Below are 22,888 nucleotides of genomic sequence, written 5' to 3' on the forward strand. Positions count from 1 at the left end.
AATGTGAGCAATCTAAATGGGCAAAGATGGTCTAAGTAGAAACGTATATTCAGCTTTTTTAAGTCTTGAATTGAGACATTTTAAAATGTTGATGTATTATATGTATTAATTTTGTTTTATCTTGTGTAAGGTTGCTTGGCGACCAAAATCACAATAAATAAATATTTTTTTTTTAAAAAGACAAGAAAAGGAAGAATATTCAGGTTTTATTTTTTCAAAAGGGAATTATGTCAGATCCAATTAGCTTTCCAATATCTATTATTATTACCAGATTTCCAAATTTGATGAAACTCATTTTATGAACTATAAAAGGATTAAAGACTCAGGGTTTGATTCACAGAAGCGTTTTATAATGGCGCAATCCCATCAGAAAATGCTCTGTGTATCAGGCCCTTAATCGGGCCCCCCTGGAAAGCGCAAGCGCAAAGTGCATGTTGGCGGTCTAGTGCTTAACTTGGGAGCTGTAAGCCCAACGTCATAAAAAACTCCTTAACTAGGAAACCAGATATCCACAATGAGCATTTAAAAAACTTTTGTTAAAGTACACATAAAAAGGAAGCTGAGTCTCACCCATATTTCTTGACATGCTGGACAGATGATTTGTGGAAGCAATTTGACATTTGTGAGAACTGTGAAGCAGAAGCATTGGGTCCCATTGTGAAACGATGGATCGGCCATGACTGGTAGCCTTCTACGGCAGGAGTTAACCTATGAACCACTACAGAATGGTGGTGTGGATGCCAGGATCACAACCTTGCGCAGCCTGGGCACCTTGATGCTATATGCAATGACTGGTAAATTGAACCATTTTGGATGGGGCATGCCTCAGAAAAATTAAAGTCTCTGCCAGGAGAAGGTTCCCAGAGAGGCAGTACCACGTCACCATAAACAAGACCAATCAGGCAACGGTGTTATTGTCAGTGCGGTGGCCTTTGCCCAGTTGCTTAATGCTAAAGTTTAATGCTCAAAGCCTTGGATCGGTCAGATGAATAATGCCGCATGGCCTCGTTTACTGCCATGGGGGGTCTGATAGGGGTTATTGGTGTGACCCCACTTTGAAAAGTTCCTATCACACCTAGGTAGCGAATTAGCACCATGAGATAGAAGCCATAACAGCCCATTACAGACTACACCATATCAACACCGGTACAATGCTTTCACATAAAATATGCAGAAAAGGCTAAAGATGTTTTGTAAAGATGCCCATGATCATTTTCACGCCACACACCACTTAACTTTTTATCCACAACATAATTCATATAAAATACTGTTGCAATTCATCGTACTCTCAAAAACAGTTTCCAATGTTTGAATTTGTTTCACAATCACCCTTCTCCTTGAATAAAAAGCATATAATTATGTTCACCCTACTTTGGCCATCATTATCAGGGTTTCATCTGATTTATTTTTTTGGTGGGTTGATTTTGCCATAAATATATGCAGGGGACACACTTGCAGCCCCCGCCCACAATCAGCCCATGTTATTTATTACCCAAGACCTACCCCCCACATATTTTTATCGCTTAATGTGTTGAAAAACATTCAATGAAATTGAATTCGATTAATTCTCCTACGCTGTAATCTACCTCTCCCGTTTTTAAGAAAGGTGGAGGAAAATCTGTGAATTTAATTACATTTGTTATGACATATCACACAGCTCACAATGGGGCAGTCAGTGTGATCACTCCTTCCTAGTGTGCCATGCAAGCATCCTTAAAGATGGGATAACAGGCAGACTGTTGTGAGACAAAAGCAGAGTCCTCTACAGCGCTCTGTGTTGACGTGTTCAGGAACAAGACTATGAAAATACACATTTAATTAAATGCTGTGTTGCAACCTGTAAGAATCTGCATCGATGAACTCACTACTCAAAACGTACTCACCAATCAGAGTTTTCACAGGACTCGCCATGCTCCTAAACTATGTCTCGATTCACCCAAATTCAACATCCTCCCCCCATAGTCAAAACAAGATGACTAATGTGTTAAAACCACTGAATTCAATCTCCTGTCTCCAGACAACTCTGACATCTTTGCCGCCATAGTAGTCACTGACTAGAAAGCTTTATGCGGGCATGTCATGCAAGGTGGTCACACAAATATGGCACACACAGCCGCCACAAAATGATACTCTCTGACCACCTCTAATAAACCCTAGGATTTCCCAAAAATAACCACCACATCCTAATTCAATCGGATACCTTTGCTACAACTAAATCCTATTTCTATTCTCTACCTCTCCCTCATCGACCCTTATTTAACTCCAAATAGAAGACTTTCCCTAGCTACCAAATCTGCCATGCAACCAGCATCCTCTGGCTCACTGAGGCCTAAAAGATTGATCATGAATTCCAAACATGCATGCCTATTATTCAACCACAGGTAGAACCTCAATGATCCCCCTCACATGAACACTGAAGGAAGATCAAGAAGGTTTGCTCAGGGAAGACTAACAAATTTTGGTCATGGAAGTGTAAGAAGTTTGGTCAGGGAAGTCTAAGAATGTTTGGTCAGGGAAGTCTAAGAAAGTTTGGTCAGGGAAGTGTAAGAATGTTTGGTCAGGGAAGTCTAAGAAAGTTTGGTCAGGGAAGTCTAAGAAAGTTTGATCAAGGAAGTCTAAGAATGTTTGGTCAGGGAAGTCTAAGAAAGTTTGGGAAGTCTAAGAAAGTTTGGTCAGGGAAGTCTAAGAAAGTTTGGTAAAGCCGAATTGGTGGAAATCAGGTGATTCAGAGTTTACCCAAATAAATTAACCAGACATAATGACGTGATCAAGCACACTGCATCCTACAGGAGAGGAACGTTAATAATAACTGGTCTCTGAAAATGTTATCTATCTCTTACAGTATGCCATTATGTCTCTGACATTTTTATTTTTGAGAGTTGGTGAGGCACTGTTTCCAAAATGATAAAGATAGATTGCAGGCAGTAATGGAAAGATCTACCAAGATAATAAATGTTCTGTATTAGAAATAATAGGAAGAGTGAAGCAAGAACATAATTATGGGGTTGGCCCTTGAACAAAGGGCCATGAAATAGGACTTGTCAGTGAGAGACTATGGCGCAACTGAAAGACGATGTTATCTAAGAAAAGCGGAATGAATGCAAGCAGGTGCCTTCCTTCAGCATTGTTAGGGGAAAATTATTAATAGAATAAAAACCTTCATGAGAGCTAAACAGGTGAACATGTAACTACAGCATAAGAACAAGAACAGATCGGAAGGCTAATCAAAGCCAATAATGCTGCAACAAGTATGCCCATGGCACCATCTAAGAATTAAAACCACTATTATGCGTGTCCCCATTTCTCGTCCCTCTTTAACCTCTCCCACTGTAACAGGATCTTTCTCGCCTGCTGCAACCCATCCACTGTGCTACCTGTCCACAAAACACAAAAAGCCCTCTGAAAACTCGACAGTCCTGTCAAATGTTGGCTTGTCTCTCCTCTTCTTCACTACTCCAAAATCCTTCAATGCATGCCTTCAATGGGATCACCAGATTCCTGCAAGTGACCAAACTCTAAAGCCTTCTACAATTTTGGTCATGCAGATTGCATTCCATGAAAAAAGGCCCTGACACAAGTCTTCACCTTCCTTGCCTATGCAAATCACCTCGAGTTCTCTTTCATCCACATAATTTTCAATGACTTGCAAGTCTTCAACACAGTCTGTCACCCCTTCTCACCTTGTGACCCGCTCTCACACTAGGATACAGAACAACTCACTAGCATGGATTGTGTCATACCACTCTGATTATACCTTTTCCATTTCCTGGAACATGACATTTCTGGTCCCACTCCTCTCCCTCTGGGAGTCCTTAGCTCATGTCGCTTTATCCTCTGCATTTCCACTCTCTGCATATTCATCTCCTCCGTTGGGTTATCCTATCCCCTATTTGTTATCAACACTCAAATATTCTTGTTTCCCTGTCTAAACTTCAGACCTATTCTTGGAGTTCTCTGACTTTATCTCAGCCATCCATCATTGGAATGCACTTGGCTGTATTATGCTCAACTCCTCCAATACGTAACTCATCTATCTCCTCACCTAGAATGCCCCACTCCTCCTCTCTCTGTCAATATCTCCCCCCCTACTCTTCTTACCCTTTACACTAGGCCTCACAACTTTGGAGTTCTATTCAACAACGATTTCAAGCACCAACATGTCATCACCCCCAATGCCATAGTTGACAAACATCAGGAAGATTGGCCCTTTCATCGCCTAAAACGCTACTAAAACTCTCCTCTACACTCTTTTACTGTGTTCTCTCGGCTACATCTTCAGCCACCTTTTGGGCCCCCCTTTCTACTCGATTTGAACCACTCGACAAATGTATCAAGTTTGCAACTCACACTTTTCATAATCTATCACTTTCATTACCACCTCTTCCAAACTCATCCGTGCCAGTTGGCTCTCCATGAACAACTGGTCCATCGGCACACTTTCTGCTACTGCTCTTGAGATCTATTTGTGGACTAGCTCTGCCTCAAAATGGCTGCGTCTATCTCCTGCCACTCTCATCCTCCCCTTCATTCTAACATCATTCTCAATCTATACATGCCTTGACCATGTCTCACCCACAATGTGTTATCTCTTGCTTTTTTTAACTCTTCCTCCCTTCTCACCCACAGCCACTGGAGCTCCCCACCCCTTGACATCACCTGTCTTACTGTCCAGTGTTCGTAAGGCCCATGCTAGCAGGAGGACTGCCTTGGCTACCACCTCTGTTTGTGCTTGTGTTGAAACACCATGTCCCAATAGATATAAAATACAAATACAAACAAATGGACACCGCAGAAGTACCATATGTAAAAGAAAAATGCCAAGAATACCTAAGTCTATGGGCAGCATTACATTCCCATCAAAAGGTTATTTTCCTTAGAAAAGAACTCTGGCTTTCAATTGGCTTGATAAGGTCTTGGGTACGTTTACAAACTGTAGGACGTATACATTATATCTTGTCTACCTCTGTAATAAGATACTTAAGTATGATATGATAGGTTATTTATAACGTACTTAATACCAAGAGGTTTCTAAGCGTGGACCCGGGGATCGAACCTGTGTTGCTCCGTGTCATCTTGCTTCCAAGGCGAGCACCTTGCCGCTGAGCTATCTTCCCAAGACAGTAGGAGGATTTGTTTGATCACTGCACCTCTCAGTGTTCAAATTGATTTTGCTACACACAAACCAAACAGGAGAACTTTCCTATGGTTAGCGTAGGTTCTTGCAGCTCTATGGAGGATGCATGCAACTAGTCCAAAGGGAATTGACTAATAATCACTTAAATTAGGTGCATTTATTTATAAGCATAGCCTGCAAGTGTTTTGTTCTTGCCGTGCTTTCTCAAGGCTTAACTGGTGCCATGGAGGATTGAACGTCTTGTTATACTATGCAAAATGTCTTGATGTATCTGCAACTATTGAAAAAGGAGACCCTACAAGAATGAGCAGAGGCAACATTGTAGCATCTGCACCAATCTTTCTGGATGCATTCCCAAATTAGATAAAAGTGGCAGTGTACCACTCAGCTATATGTAGTCGGGTTCCCGGCTCAGTTCGAGAGAGCACAGCAAGCGCAAAACATGTATCAGCTATACCCATAATTAAATAAATAAAAAATAAAAAATGCATCTTATCTCATTTTTACCAGGGTCATCAAGAAACCTTCTCACTTGGGGCTTATCCTGCAGCCTTGCCCCAACCAAACCATACTCACTATAAAGTAACTCTTGAAGAGTTTAGGAGTTGGTCTCAACCCTCTTGCATGAAACCCAAGCAACGTATTGCTGCTATGCGCTACTTTACAGGAACCTGGCCACTTTAGGACACATTGTCCCAGTTAACTAATCAAGCTTCCATTTTGCTGTCGCTGGGCAAGAATATAAATAAAACTACCTATTAACAACTGTCCAGTGCCAAGAACATAACTGTTTGCTTTGGAAAAATCCCCAAAATCCATACATTTCAAATTATATAATAGATTTTTAAAAAAAGAACATAAAGCATGGATTAGCGAAAAGAGTTATACTGTTACATAGCTCAACTGATAAATACAATAATGCCGGTTTTAGTGGCAACCTCTGCCTTAATGGAACACGTGTTCAAGGTAAATAATGCATGTATGGGCATGTGGTGGTTGGATAGGTCTAGATTCAATATTTCTTTCTTAAGCTTTATCGTGCAGTTTTAGCAACTCCCACCCCCCGTAGTGAACACAACTTCGAAAGGTTTTTAAGCGCATGTCTAGTGTTTCTGGGACAAATTATTCAATCACTTTGTACATTGGTGCCCCATGCCAGTTCGCCAAGAGAGCACACATTTATTTGAGGAGAGAAAATTGCTTCTCCTCCTGGGTGGCGGAAAGGCAGAGTGGCAGCAAATGACAAGGTGGGCAACGAAATACATCATCAGAAAGGGTTCTTCAAAAATAGAGCGGCGCGCCCTCCGCGGCACCTACTGCTGGTTTATAAATGGGAAAGCTTTTAGAAATATGAAGAGATTCTCAGCACAAGTCTAAAGGTCATCGCAGAGCCTGCGTATCACAACAGTCGACATGTTGCGGGTGACTTTAGGGAGCAGCTGAGAGGTGCATTAATGGGACTGTGTGAATCAACTGTTTAGTCTATTCTGTAGCATGCTTGAGCCACCAAATGAATGTGTGTGTTGCTTTCTAATTCATGGTGGCAAATATGGTGCAGTCTTTACTGCAGGGAGCAGCCATAGACATTAGACTGAAAGCGCATCAGAGTCCTTCTAAAATTAGGGGTTCTATGGAGAACTTTGTGGTATGTGAGGATAAGTTGGGGTCAGCGACGGATGGAGAGAGTGTTGGGTCTATTGCTTAACTAAAACCTGCTAGAATTTGTTTTCCTCTGGTTTTCTTCTCCTTGAATTTGACCACCAAAATGTAGACGGTAGGTTGGTGTCAGGCAATATTGGTGGGGGTGCAGTGGATGGCAGGAAGGGTTAGTGGGCAGGCTGCATGTGTGTCTCTCGCCCCAAATTTCGTGGTAAAACATGCAAGAAAAAATATGATCAAAAAATATTCAAGCCTTTTTTTTTTTCGAGCAACAGCCATAGAGTGCATGTTTGGGGTTTTAAATGTTTCCATTTCTTGAAACCTCCAATGAAAGCTATATTGTCCAGCACTTTATTCAGAAAGTTCTTCCTATTGCTGGTAACTGAAAGCTTCCTGTTAAATACATGAAAGATGATAACGTTTCCAGACCGCATAATTGAATGTCCAGGTGGTAGTAAGGCTGGTAAATGAGCAGAAGGCCAGGAAGCGTTCTTATCCTGGGGTTCGTTATCTTGTGTGGGGTCGTGACCTTGTGCAGAAGGGATGTGATTTAGCAGGTCAGGCTGGCCGGCCCCTTTTGGGGTGGTGCAGACCATGATTTGCATGGCGTCTTCCCCCTTCAGTAATGGCATGGCAGGCTGAAAAAGATGGTCTAGGGGCAGGGGTGCCAAGTACGCGGGTGCTCCAGGGGGCCGGGCACCCACCAGGAAAGGCCAATTTCGTGACAATCCCTATACTTACAATGGGACTTTTTTTCTTGTTTTGGCACCGGTCCTCTGAAGCCTCTGCCGGGAAAGCCAAAGGTCAATGCCCCTGTCTGGAGGGTTGCTCAGAGCAATGCCACGGGATTCATTCAAATCTTTCCAGCAATCACTCTTTTGCTGAGCTTTGCCACCTAGCCTTTTTTAAAGCTCTGTTTTCTGGTTCTCTGCCACTTGCATAAAAGGCGTTTGGTTATCGTGCATGTTTGCCGATCTGGCATCATTGGGTTTCCACGAATGCCAGATAACAAAGATGTACCTGAATTTCAAGTTTAAGAGACAGGGAAGAAAGGTTTTTGTTTTTTTTTCTTCCAAGATTACACCATCTGTTTGGTCCAGTAGTGAAGTCGGGTTTCAAAAATCCCGTTTCAAGGTTCTAACCCAGAGTTGTCCAACTCCAGCCTTCGAGGGCGGATCCATGCCGGGTTTTCAGGTTACCCTGCATTAATATTCATGAGATAAAATTTGCATACAATGATTCAAAATGTATGCAAATATTTTTCTCATAAATTATAATGAGGATATCCTGAAAGCCTTAGGATTCCGGCCCTTGATGCCCAGAGTTGGACAACCCTTTTCTAACTAGAGCAATTGGATCCCAGAACACATGTACAATGTGTTAATATGAACTGCAGTAACCAATATCAGACGGTGCCAACGACCATACAGTGAGGCAACGTGTGTCTCGGATTAAGAACAGCTTTGTCAAATGAACTAGAACGTGCCATGCCATGTGTATGGACATTCCAGGGTCAGTGTGCAGGGGAAAAGCCCGATAGCGTGGCTGCGATGAGAGGCTGCACTCCAAGACTTTCCTCTACCCGCACCTCCTTCTGCCATTGCCAAGGGCCCCTCAGCCCTGGGCCCCTGTGGGTGCCTCTCGAGCAGAACTGCCGCCGCGTGTCATGTGTAAAGTCGCATCCGCGCGCCTGCGTTTCTTGCAAGCAGTGCGTAATTCCAGCGCGTCTGCCGGTGGCTCGGGAGGTGCAAGACAGCAATGGTGTGCCATGACGGTGCAGAGAGGGGCTATGAGATCTGAGTGCTAATGAGCCGACGCTGCAGAGGCCGGAGCGATGCTGGTGTGAGGCGCCCACACTGCAAGTGCAGAGCGGGCGGGCAGAGAGGTGGCGACGTCCGGGGGAGCGGGAGGGGGGCCCGCGGGCCGCCTTTTAGATCCACCTTGAAAAAATGTCCGCCTAATGGCGCTCACGCTGCCCTGCACCATAGCTCTGTTAACTGCTTCAAGCACAGGTGATGGTCTTAGGCATACGGCATCGCCAGTGGCCATGCTGCAGTGCCACAGCAGGGGCACAGGAGCTATACGAACATTCCCATCCCTTACAAGAGCAAAGCATTCTGATAGTTCTGTATGTTTCACCTCAGGGAATGCACACCCATCACTCCAACATAATATGTCCGACTGTAATTAATCAACATGCTAGCTGGGAGTCTGTAAATATGCCCTCCCCAATGGAAGGAGCCCCGCCCACCGGCCTTGTGAATGAATCACGTCTTCAGGTGGCATGGCCTTGGTGGAAGGGGCAACGCTACTACGCAGTACGCCGACATTGTGCATTCACGTGATGCATGGGCGCGTGGTGGAGGGGATTTTGCGACATCCGGTATTTTACCGCCAATGTTCACAGTTAATCGTTGCTAGGAGATGCATCAAACTGCTCAAGAAGCAAGACTCTATACCAGTGCGATTATAGGGGTGTTACTCGGAAGGTGGGGATATAAGGGGTTGACATGGTAGACGCTATGGAGGGAAGCTTCGGATAATGCTAGAAAATGAATGAAGAAGCTAGGAGAGCACATTCTGGTCCCACCAACCAATCAGAAGAGAAAGGGGAAGAATCAGTTTAGCCAATTACCATCACACTCAGCACAATGTTCCAGCCTCTAATGTCACTTAATGGGAAGGAAGGACTGGGCTTTAAGTGGGACGTAGCTAGGCAGAACTCTGATATTGTGTCTGAGACAGGGCTCCCTAAAGTCCGGTAGAGGCCAAGGCTCATGGGCAAGAGTTTCATGCTTTAGAAAAAAGTAATCTTCTTCCATAATGGTGGCGCTGGCACCTGCCAAACATCCCTTTAACTAAGAGATGCATGGGTGCCAGCACCACCATTATGGAAGAAAAAGTGAGGCAGCTAGAAGCTGAGACTTTTTTTGTAAAACCTGAAGCTCTTGCTCAGGATTTTAGCGGCTTCTGGCGGCCTCGCCTTTTCATCCTTAATGGTGGCACTGACGTGCCCAGGGATCAATTTAACTAAGAGATGCAGTGAATGCCCAAGGGTGCATCTCATAGTTAAAGGAAGGCCTGACAGAGGTCGGTGCCACCATTAAGGAAGAAAAGATGTGACACTGAGGCCCACCAGGTATCCTTTTTTGTACGAGATGCAGGGATCCTCACCATCGTACTCCGGCTGAGAGGATGATGACTGCTGCAAAAGGATGCCTGTAGAAGGTCAGAGGAACTTACCTGCCGCCCTTTGGTCCATGCCCCCTTTAATCTAGACCCCTACACAGAGTCCCCCCTCAATTTCACATGGCACTTAAAGCACTGAGTAGGCATTTTCACAAAGCGAGATAATGACACCCATCCATTATAGTAGACCCAATCGGATTTGGGCAAACTCTTTGACTGCCACCGTGAGACCGCAAATTCTCCACCGAAGGATTTGGAAGAGGTTGTTGATGGAGTTGTTCGCAGCTAGTTGACTGCAAGCGATAATAGGTATTGAAACACATGGTCTTGGTCATATTTACTTTATAATGGCAATGTTTTGTCAATAGACGGTGGTGGGCACCTGTACCCAAACCCTGACATCTATTGTTTATTAATCTGATACAAATTGAGGTATGTTACAAATAATCAACTATGGATATGTTTTGAATTGCATCAATGCATATCTGTAACGATTGTTGTAAACCACAAAACGCTGATAAGGCAAAATAATAAAATAACTTGTCGAACAAGCAATACATCACAAATACAGCCTCTAACCTGGCACCCCAGCTACATGATCTATAAAGGAAGGCATGCATAGACGTTACAGAGCAGAACATGGCATCTAGCAAGCTGATCAATAAAGGAATACGTGCACACATGTTACAGAGCATAACCTGTGCACCTTGCAAGCTGATCAATAAAGGAAGCAATGAATACAGTGTACAGAGCCTAACCTGGGCGACTAGCAAGCTGATCAGTAAAGTAAGGAATGCATAAATGTTAAAGAGCCTAACTATCTCCTAGCAAGCTGGTCAATTAAGGAAGGAATGCATACCGTTAATGAGCATAGCATGGGCATCTAGCAAGCTGATCAATAGAGAATTAATGCATACATGTTACAGAGCATGACCTGGGCATCAAGCAAGCGGATCAATAAAGGAAGGACTGCATACATGTTAAAGAGCATAACATCTCATCGAGCAAGCTGATCAATAAAGGAATAAATGCACACATGTTACAGAGCATAACCTGGGCACCTTGCAAGATGATCAATAAAGGAAGCAATGCATACAATTTACAGAGCATAACCTGGGTACCCAGCAAGCTGATCAATAAAGGAACGAATGATGCATGCTGAAACACCTAAATGGGCTCTACTAGCAAGCTGATCAATTAAGGAATGAATGCATACATGTTACAGAGCTTATCCTGGACACCTTGCAAGCTGATCAAATAAGGAATGAATGCACACATGTTACAGAGCATAAACTGGGCGACTAGCAAGCTGATCAATAAAGGAATCAAGGCACATATGTTACAGAGCATAACCTGGGTACATAGCAAGCTGATCAATAAAGGAAGCAATGCATACAATTTACAGAGCATAACCTGGGTACCTAGCAAGCTGATCAATAAAGGAAGAAATGCATACAATTTACAGAGCATAACCTGGGTACCCAGTAAGCTGATCAATAAAGGAACGAATGATGCATGCTGAAACACCTAAATGGGGTTTACTAGCAAGCTGATCAATTAAGGAATGAGTGCATACATGTTACAGAGCTTATCCTGGGCACCTTGCAAGCTGACCAAATAAGGAATGAATGCACACATGTTACAGAGCATAAACTGGGCGACTAGCAAGCTGATCAATAAAGGAATGGATGCATACAGTGTACAGAGCCTAACCTGGGCAACTAGCAAGCTGATCAATAAAGGAATCAAGGCACATATGTTACAGAACATAACCTGGGTACCTAGCAAGCTGATCAATAAAGGAAGCAATGCATACAATTTACAGAGCATAACCTGGGTACCTAGCAAGCTGATCAATAAAGGAAGAAATGCATACAATTTACAGAGCATAACCTGGGTACCCAGTAAGCTGATCAATAAAGGAACGAATGATGCATGCTGAAACACCTAAATGGGGTTTACTAGCAAGCTGATCAATTAAGGAATGAGTGCATACATGTTACAGAGCTTATCCTGGGCACCTTGCAAGCTGACCAAATAAGGAATGAATGCACACATGTTACAGAGCATAAACTGGGCGACTAGCAAGCTGATCAATAAAGGAATGGATGCATACGTGTTAAAGAGCCCAACTATCTCCTAGCAAGATGATCAATTAAGGAAGGAATGCATACACGTTAATGAGCATAGCATGGGCATCTAGCAAGCACATCAACAAAGGAACAAATGATTCTTGCTAAAACACCTAACTGGGGTCTACTAAGAAGCTGATCAATTAATGAAGGAAAGCATACAGGTTACGGATCTTAACCTGTGCATCTAGCAAGCTAATCAGTAAAGTAAGAAATGCATACAATTTACAGAGCACACGCTGGGCGACTAGCAAGCTGATCAATAAAGGAATGAATGAATACATGTTAAGGAGCACAACATGGGAATCTAGCAAGCTGGGCAATAAAAGAAATAATACACACATGTTACAAAGCATACCCATGGCACCTAGCAAGCTGATCAATAAAGGAAGGGATGCATACATGTTACAGAGCATAACCTGGGCATCTAGCAAACTGTTCAATAAAGTAAGGAATGCATACATGTCACAGAGCTTAACCTGCGCATCTAGCAAGCTGATCAATAAAGTAAGGAATGCATACATGTCACAGAGCTTAACCTGCGCATCTAGCAAGTCGATCAATAAAGTAAGGAATGCATACAAATTACAGAGGCTAACTTTGGCATCTAGCAAAATAATAACTAATGGAAAAAATGCATACACCTTTCAGAGCCTAACCGTGTCATCTAGCGAGCTCATCAATAAAGGAAGGGATGCATACATGTCACAGAGCTTAACCTGCGCATCTAGCAAGCTCATCAATAAAGAAAACAGCACATAGATGTTACCGAACACTTTGATTAAAAAGCAGAGATGTTGCAAAAGGGTTGTGTGCTTATAGTTCTCGGTGGAGTGATGCGGCGATGTGCATGCACGACCACCAATCATAAGTGAGGGAATATAAGGGTATGGTTGCCCCATGAAATCAGCAACGGATCATGGACCTAAAATTAAGCACTGGAGCTGAGCAAATGGACGCTGATTTAAATGTCACAGTACCACAGAAGCGCAGCACGTGGTGGCGGGGAGCTCGCATGGGACGTGGCCGGCCATATTTATGATGGGCTGGGGCAGATGGTGCAAGAGTGATCATGGTATGGTTGAGGGCCTTCTGTCAGCATTAATTAGAAATATGTGGAGTGAATTGTATGCAAGGATGCGACATATAACTGCAGCTGGTGAGTTCTGTTTATGCTGCACAGTACGGTTGACGCGGGGGATTCACTCTTCAAGATACATTTAAAAGCAGAAGGGAGAGCGTGATATCCAATCTACAGCAGATATGTAAAATACAGGAAGAACTAGAAGGTCCTGGAGGAGGGACTAAGAGGGAATATCCTACATAGAACCCGGTGTCTAGCATTGGGGTGAACAGTGCGACGCGGCGGCGTACGGAGGGTGGAGGAGCACTACACATCCAGCTGCTGAAGAAGTGATTGAAAGCCGGACATCGGGTGGGAAGGGTGTGGCAGCGGAGGGTTTATTCCATGACTGGGCACATTTGGCAATGGAGATGGGCTTTGCAGAAGCACTCTGAATCCATTGTAGGGGAGCAAAGGAGGAGACCTTAAGAAAGCACTATGATGGGGTCAACAGTCTTTTCAGAAGACGTCAAGCCTTTCGCAATTTAAATCTACACGGGGCTACGCATGTTAAAGAACTTATAGCATAGGCAACCAACACCCCTGAAATGATATTGCTTTTAAACACATACACGTATAAATACATCTGCGCATGACTCGGCCTATACAGAAGCAAGACTAGAAGTGGTGATTTCGCGCACTCTCTCGTGCGATAATCGTGTTATCCGCAGGCCTAGTCACCTGACTGTACGACTAAGACGTCCTTTTTGGAACATTCCTTTTTTTGGAAGGCCCTCTTTCGTTTCTGTGATGTCTCCTATATGTTGACGCAGGGCCTCTCCCTGGCCAGGGTGGAGAGTGGCAGCGCCGTTACCTCACTTTCTAATGACTGCCCACGCGGGTGCCACTTCCGAACATCAGCTGGGCCAGTCCTCCCTCTGCAGCGGGTGCCACTTCCGGACATCAGCTGGGCCAGTCCCCACTCTGCGGCGGGTGCCACTTCCGGACATCAGCTGGGCCAGTCCCCCCTCTGCGGCGGGTGCCACTTCCGGACATCAGCTGGGCCAGTACCCACTCTGCGGCAGGCACTGTGCACAGGAGGTGCTCTGAGCAGACAGCTTCACGTGTGGGATCCTTGTCATCGTGGGGCATTGCCCCCCCCCACACCTTCTCCCTCGCTTGTCCCATCAGTTCTGCACAGTTAGAAAGCTGGACCTGTGCTCCGATCACAGAAGCAATGGGTGACCTCGCACATTTGTACGCAGGCTTCCACTGTCTAATAGCTTCAGGGCTTTTAAATAATGTTCTTTTATTCCTATTTATTTATGATTGTTGGCATAGCGACACGGTCCCCCCTTTATCCTCAGTATTCTGCTCTACGCCTGCGTTTGATTTTGTTGCATAGGCTGCCGAGGATGAACTTGTGGTTAGCCGAGGCGCTTGCTTGGCTTTTTAACAGCTGGGACCTTCCTTGGTTGCACTTTGCAAAGGCCCCTTCTGATGAGTGCAGACACCGCCGCACAGGGCAGCATGAAGTGCACACTGCAGTTTTTGAGGGAGCCATTGTTGTTGTCGGAGTGGTAAAGGTCCTCAGCTATGATCAAAGAGCCCATTAATATCCAAGCAGCTCGGAAGTCAAATGTATTTAGTTTTAATCCATATAATTGATATTTGGGAAGCCATGTTCAGATGCAGCCTCTTGAAGGGATTACGGCGGGTGCAGATTAATAGTCAGCTGTTTCCTGTAGAAATCACTGAGCAGCATGAGATTAGGGAAATGAATTTCGGAGAGGATGCATACCTTGTTTGCTGTTTACCCTTGAGTGGAATTCCAACTATGCATGCTGGCCCATGCTTGATGCCATGCTTCCAGTGCATGGCGGCCCATCACTTAGATGCTGCATTTCCTATCATAGAACACTCTACTGGGCACACGTCAAGAATAACCATAAAACAAGCAAGTAACATCCTCCACAGATACATGGGCTGCAATATCCTTTTCCAAGGTCTTTATGGCAAAGTGTTATATATCAATTTCAATTTATATTCCACAAGTGTGGGTCTGTGTACCAAATTAAAGGGAAAAAAGACTACTTAGCCTACAACTATATATATATATATATATATATATACACACACAAGGAAAACACTTTAATTGCAGGCACAGGTAAGGTGAGAACTTAATGCAACAAAACCCCTGAAATTCAGCTAAAGTAACCTTAACTTTGCATCCCCTGTTGCACAGCCTATGACCACAATGACATCACAGATGACATCCCTGATGACATCACTGGTGACATCAGCTCTCCACTCACCAGTGGCCAGAGTAGAACTCCTGCACACAGACACAGTTTTCTTCCGGTTTATGGATGGTCCTTCAGTCGCAGACCCTGTCCTTGGATTGCCGCTTCTGTCTCTATGCTGGACTCTATGCTTCTATCCATGACACTGCTGCGCCTTGCTTCTGCCCCTGCTGTCGGATTCACTTTGTCCTCTATTGCCATTTAACTCTCCTACTCCCTTTAATCTCACTCTGGGTGCTGGGAGGTGACTACTGGGAGCATTGGGTCGCCTCTTTCTCTCACTCCTTCATGCTTATAATTCGGATATCATCTTTTACCATACTACTACCAATGAAAGCTTCACAAGTTGTGATGTCATGTATGTGTAGCTGTTGATTGAGTTGAACAATGTACTCATTGTTTCGAACTATTCTAAAATACTAAAATCACATATGTCGAAACATAACAGTGGTCTAAATATGTGCAAGTGCCTAGAGTCAGAGAACATGTGCTCACCTTTTAAATCCAGGAATCAGCAGTGGAATATTCCCTGGATTATAAAATCCCAATATGAAACAAGTGCTTGTGGGTAAGTGTCTGCAGCGGGATCGTGACAACCTGAGTAAAATCCTGGTAGCCAAATACTTAAGCAAGCCTGCCAACCGAAAACAAAACAAGGGGTTACGTTGCCACTCTGAAAAAAAGACACGCTGTCCACCCACATGTGTCCTTTACTTGTGCCCTGAAAAGCAGGCACAGTCAGGGTGAAAATTACTGAACCAGTGTCCAGGATTGCAACCTCTCTTGCCACATCCTGGGCAAACACTCATGACTTACTTGCCCTCTCATAATTTCTCCTCCTCACCACCAAGTCTGGTTTTCAACAGTACTCTGCTTTATACAGATAACTTGAAAAGTACACATACCATAATTCAAATATATAAATCCTTATAGAACTATGATAGGCAAAATGCTGTAGCAATGTCCCATCCATCGTAATTGGGAAAATACAAAAACCAGAATACAATTCAGCAAAGGCAAACGTAGATGATCTTATACTTATAAAACAAAAGGTTATTCTAGTTTGCCTCACATGTGCAAGCTGGATTTACAATTCTCCATGTATTCACAGCGCCTTATCCAGAGACAGAAGCTCTTTTCATGTGGGCATCATGACAGCTGGACCTTTAGAATGCAATACTTTCAAGGACTGACAGCAGCAAGTTATTATTTTTTTTAAATGCAGATGCCGTGTTTGCTTAGTGTGTCATGAGATATTTAAAAATAAGAACGCATAGGGCATCCAGGACTGTGGACTGTCTCCCATCCCTGCAGTAACCGGGACTGAGCCTGCTTAGCTTTACAGTTAGGAAGGGGCTGCCGCTTCAGGCCATGTTCTGTAAGTGGTTGTGCAACTTGCGCTAATTTATTAGGCAACATGGCCTGAGGGGGCTGGCTCCTTCCTCACTTTGAAGCTAAGAACTGTTGGTTTCGGATTCTGAATGGGAGCCCCTATGCCCATCGTCCCATGGACAGTGATTTCAAACCCCTGATGTCACTGTAAAATATATATATTTTGTTTTCACTTTTTTTCCATAACAACAGCTATGAACTACAAATGCCCTTGTTCATTATTATACCCGTTGCTATCTGTAATCCACACTAAACAAGGCATCCACGTTCCACATCTGTGCAATAACGAGGGCCAGCCCTGCTTAGTTTCAAATCAAGGAAGGGGCCGGCCCACTGAGCCATATTGCTCAAAGTGGTCAAACGGACTTGTAACTTGTGCTAATTTATTAGGCAACATGACCTGAGGGAGCTGGCACCTTCCTCGCTTTGAAGCCTAGCAGTTACAGCATGGAAGGGAGTCCAGGATGCCTATTTCCAGTGTATGGATTACTGATAGCCGCGTCTATATGTAGTTTTATAACCGCAGAAAACGGCCACAATAAAATGCCTTTTGCCCACTCCCAGGCCCTCACCAAGTGCTCCCCACATCTGTGCCAGCACCCCAACTTTCAGATGGCCTCTTCATCTCTGCTGCCCTCTCCCATTCCCCCCACAAAACATAGTGCTCTTATGACGCAGTTTGCTTTGAGATCTCAGCTATTTGCACCTATAGCCGAGGTTACATAAAAGTTTTGTGTGACAAACTCAGCCCCTAGACACCCTCCAACTAGCACATTTCACTTGGTGTCATCTTGGCTCCTGCCCCCCACCTTTAGACTGTTGGCATTTTCATGTTTTTTGGCCTGCAAATGTCTTTTTTCCTGCATTTCATCACTACCTCTTGCATAGAGAAAACAAAATGGCAGCTGTTTCATTTATAAAGACCCGGTTTCTTAGCAATTTACCTTGGATATACCTATTTTGGAGAAGGGGGCACCCCCTTTTCCATCAAATATTAAAAATAACTCCTGGGCGGAATAATCCCAAACCACACATGGGTCTCGAGTCAGCGCTTCATGCCCAAGTTGTTTTAGACCTGGTCCAAATCTGTCCAGCGGTTTGGGCTGCGCAGGGGAGCAAAAATGGACCTTTTTTGTCTATGTGAAAATTAATGGGGACCAGGCCGCAACTTCATTTAGTTCCTTTTTTTTTTCTTAATATCTTTTTTTTTGTTTTCTAACAGAACATTCACAGAGTTGGCTTTCTGGCCGTGCCCATGTGTCCCTAATTGTCTTCAGAATTTCAGCCAAATCCATTGCACGAGTCAGACAATATTAGCAATTCATTTTTGTTGGCTTTCCGATGGGAGTACAACACACCGTAACCATAGGGTGGCGGCTGCCACCCTATAATGTATATACATACTAGTGTAGAAGCCTGTGTACACCGGCCAAAGTGCAGGTTTACATTAACACAGTAGGACCACTATATATCCTAAGGCAACAGCTCCCTCTAGTGGTGACAACAGGTGAAGCTAATGCATCGGACAAACATATAGGGACAAACATATATCGGGCCTTTTATTATATAGTTAGATTAAATAGGCATATGTGTATATTTATGTTTTTTTTTCTTTTTTGCTGCCCTCCGGTCCGTGACAATGTATTAATAAAGGACTTTTTCTCTGAAGCTAAACCTGGGATTATGCTCGTATTTTTTCTAATGATTGCCTGAGTGCCGCTACACCCAGGACTGTCTGGCAGTCCTCCCCTTTCTTTCTATACATATATATATACATATATATATATATCATTCTTCTGAACAAATACGATAATTGTCTGCAAATGAAAAGTGTACCAGGCTTTATTAATGTTTTGATACAGCTGGTTTGGGCAGATTGCTCAAATCATCTTGTGTTGTTGTGTTGCACTCATCTTTCACCCAAATCAATTACTGTCTGTGGGCCACAGTTCTTGAATGTGCCCCCGTAGAAGAAGAGAATTGAACACATCCATCTAACGCATGGCGGCACCCCATCAGTTACCCTGATGACAATGTGTCGTTCTGGAATACAAAGAGTAGCACGCCGAAATACACTCAATTGGGGTTGTTCCCTCCCCCCCCCCGTATAAAACGCACCCATGAAGCCTCTGGAGCATGACACGGCAGGAAGTATGTGCACATGACTATGTAAGAGCATGGTGTTTGGGCTGCAACCCTCCGCATCGAGCATAGTGCCAGAGACGCTCCATTGAGCGTGTGGTAGTACAGCGAGGTCTAAGTCACTCAGAGAGGTCCCATGTGCTACAGCGCTTCGCCCAATGATAACATGTACCATTTCCTGAAACATTCACCAGAAAAGCGAGAGGCGCCGCTCCTTCTCCAGTTGCAATCCACCCACACTAATATCAGCGAGTGGTCCCTGCACCCACACCACTGAATCGTGACATTGCAGACGGTGCACTGTGCCAGAGACAGACCGACCGCATGAGCATTTTCTCTGCCCTTTCCTGGGGCTCCGGGAATAGCCACTTCTCCCACATGGAGGGCATGCACAGAGATGGGGTGTGAAATAAACAACCTCCTCCACGAACAGCAGGCGAGGGCCCTGCATCCCCCACGCTGGGGAGCCCACGCCTTGTTGCACCAAGTACACATTGCGGTGCAGGGGAAGCATTTAGCAGAAGAACAGGTACTTACACGCGTTGGTCACAGAAAAACTGTTGGAGGAGTCTAGGTGGTCTACGTGATGAAACAACTGGAAGGGCTTCTCTGTGATGTTTTGGTTTGTGTTGTATAGTTGCACTGCAAATAAAAACGCACTGTGTTCCTGGATGGTATTTTTCATGAAAAGTCCACCTATGGAGACAGAAAGGGGAGGGGGCATAGCGGTAAGGACTGGTTAGAGAACTGGTGGCATTGTGGCTTTGCAAACTTCAAACGTGCACGGAAGCAGACCTGCTGACACCCCTGGAAGCGTGCATTTCAGCAGCGGCCCGTGTACTGTGGAGAGGCCACTGTGTAAGATCTACGCAAGTAGTTGGCTTTCCGGGCACATCTGCACTGTCTTCCAGCCAGCTGATTTATAAGCCAGCCCAACCGAAAGTACACCACCGTGGCAGCGGCAGTGGGGGCATCGGAGGATAACCACATATGATCCCCTGACAAATATGAGCGCACAGAATGAAAGAGTGCACTTCATGAAGTGTAGAGAGGAGCAGAAATACGGCATCGCAAGTATACACAGCTGTAAGTAGCATGGTGCATTCCTACACATAATGCGCGCAAACGCGCGCGCGCACACACACACACGGGAACATAGCTTTGTATATGCACAAGCACACACATATACGCGCACACCCACACACAAAGGAACATTGCTATGCATATGCACTAACACACACGCACTCGGGCACACACGCACAAAAATACACACACACATACAGACATATCCACACACAAAGGTGCATTACTTTGCTTGTGCACAAACACACACACACACACACACCAGGATACTGCTTTGCACAAATTCTAACTCGCGCGCACACACACACACACACACACACACACACTAAAATAGTAAGCTTTCTGTTGCACCCCATCCTCCACGAACTACATCCTGTAACTGCATTATAATGTGCTTTGTAATGCTCTTAACACACGAGGCAACGCGGAAATAGTTTGCTGTCAGGTTTTGTGTTCTACTGTCTCCGAGGAACACACAAGACACACACAATAGCTTTGCAGGCGTTTAATGTAAAAGTCGATTAACTTCCCTGCAATATTCAGTATGGGGGTTAAAGTGGTGGGGGTGATGAGTGAAAAAGGGACAAGATGTGAGCAAATGGCAAAGAGCATGCCCCCTTCCCCGAGTGAAACCACTAGCACACCCCGGGACCGCACGCTGTGGAGCAATGCAGTCTTCGGCTTGTACCAAAAAAAAAAAAAAAAAAAAAAAACTGCAGTGTTAGCTCCCATCTGATCTCCCCATCTCGCCCCAGTCTGTGCCTCGTCTGGCTCCCGTGGCTGCACAGGGTCCTTTTCCCGAAACCCAGACTACCACCCATTTCACACCGCAAAGCTAGGAAATGGTCCCCACCGCATGTTATTTAAACTGCTAGCCCCATGCAGAAGAAAGCTCCGCTCGCATCATGCACGCGTCCCCATCAAACACATCCCGCGCGCGCAGCGTTTCCTTACCTATGTTGATGGTGTTGGGAAATCCCCCCAGGGATTCGCCCCATAGTCCCACCATTAAGAGGAAGACAGTCCGAAACGGGATTTGCCACATGGTGCCCAGTCTTAAAATTCAATTCCTAAAACGAAACCGATAAGGCAGGCGCATCGGAGCAAGTGGAGCCCAGGAGATTCCCCGACTCTCCCCTCTTCCTCAGAGAAGCCTGGGTGAGTCCATTGCTTTGAAGCGGAATTACCGAGCAAGCTCCCCGCCTGGCCACAACTGAAAGAATCCTGTGGACTCCACCCCCCTTCGAAGAGGTTGCCGGCGAGAGAGGGGGTGGACAGAAAGAGTAGATCCCAAATAAGGCTAGACCAAACGGCCAAGGAGAGGGGCTATTGAGGAAAGTTGGACTGACGCGGATTCAAAGCATCATCCCTCAGCATCACGGGGAAGCTGCAGAGCCGGACTGCATAGCACAGGCAATGCATTTGTCAACACTGCGAAGCGATCAATGGGTAGCCGCCGGGCTCACGTGGAAGCTGCAGCTGGCCCTCCGCGCGCTGCATTGCCTGTGCTGCTGTGTGGGGACGGGGGAGGAGGGGCCGCTGGCGCGTGGGAGAGGCCAGGGCGATGGGCTGGACCGGGCGGAGGTGGCCGCTAGCTCTGCGTGAGCTGCATTGTTGGTGCAGGAGAGAGAGAGAGAGAGGCGACGGTGTCTGTGAGGTGGGAGTCTGGCACTCGGAGGTCTGCGAAGGGAGAGGCAGGCTCGGGGACTGAGGAGGGTGCGAGGCAAGAGGAAGGTGTTGGGTGTCTGGCAAAATAAGGAAAGTGGGGGATTGTGAACATCATGTTTCTTTGGAGCGCAGACAGTTACGAGGGGGGAGCGTGAAGGAAAAACATCCCCGAGGAGTAAGCATAGGAACCAAGGGGGATTTAGAGACTTTGTGAGAGGTTGGGGTGAGGTGTGTTCTCAATATGTACAGGCGAAGGTGATAGGGTGACCATTGGGCCTGCTCCAGCTGAGCTGCTTCACAAGTAAGGCAAGGGGGAAGAGAAAGGTGATTTTGGAAAAGCTCCACAGTGTGACATATATATTATGTGACGTGGTTGACAGAAAACTTTGGGAAGGGTAGTGATGAAAGTGCAGGATGAATATATGAGGGGTCCCATTTCAAAAAGATGTTTGGGGCCATCTTGCTTACTGCTTCGTGAATATGTTAACAGCAGGCATGCATTGATCTGCTGTAGTTTAAGGTTTTCAAATGCAAAAGGCCAGTGCAACAATTGCAAATGTGATTTTTGGGGCGGCCAAAAGCTGTTTCAATTGATTTCGTCTGGGCTTACATACGTTAACATACACAGGGTAATTCATAGAATTCAGCGCACAAGTAGCGCACGCGGCTGGCGCACAGCGTGCGCGTGCGATAGTCTGCGCCAGCCGCGTGCGCCAAAACCGAATCCGGCGCACAGCGTATTCATGGATTTTAGCTTCCCCAGGCAGCCGTGGCGCACAGTGGCGCAGCGACTCGCTGCAGCGCCAGTTACGCCCCCAGGAACGCCCCTTGCGCTGGGAAATCTCATAAAAATCACAAACCAGCGCAAGGGGCTACGCTAACCCTGGACCATCACGGCAAGCGGCCCATGCGATTTTCTAGGGTGCGCGGGAAGTGTCACACGTCAAATCCCAGGCTACGTCCATTTCAGGGGTGCGCGGGAAGTTTCACACGCGAAAAGCCAGGGTACGTCCATTACAGGGGTTCGCAGGAAGTTTCACACGCGAAAAGCTAGGCTACTGGAATTCCAGGGGTGCGCGGGAAGTCCCACACGCGAAAAGCCATGGTACGTCCATTACAGGGG

General features: G+C 45.5%; 1 protein-coding gene across 3 annotated transcripts in view; it reads right to left on the reverse strand.

Annotated features, from left to right (window-relative positions):
• Nucleotides 1-21,808, reverse strand: part of GRIA3 (glutamate ionotropic receptor AMPA type subunit 3) — a 1,487,966-nt gene extending 1,466,158 nt beyond the window's left edge. For 2 of the 3 annotated variants that reach the window (XM_069612673.1, XM_069612674.1), the window contains exons 1-2: nt 21,052-21,806; nt 19,552-19,710 (exon numbers count right to left, since the gene is read on the reverse strand). In XM_069612673.1, the coding sequence (XP_069468774.1) occupies nt 19,552-19,710; nt 21,052-21,142 (250 nt within the window). In that variant the 5' untranslated portion in view covers nt 21,143-21,806. Of the gene's footprint in view, nt 1-19,551; nt 19,711-21,051 lie in introns of all 3 variants that reach the window. The other variant, XR_011274156.1, reaches the window with a different exon arrangement.
• Between the last annotated feature and the right edge of the window lie 1,080 nt (nt 21,809-22,888).

Source organism: Ambystoma mexicanum, chromosome 5p, assembly GCF_040938575.1.
Source record: "Ambystoma mexicanum isolate Mex_15411 chromosome 5p, UKY_AmexF1_1, whole genome shotgun sequence".
NCBI lineage: Eukaryota > Metazoa > Chordata > Amphibia > Caudata > Ambystomatidae > Ambystoma > Ambystoma mexicanum.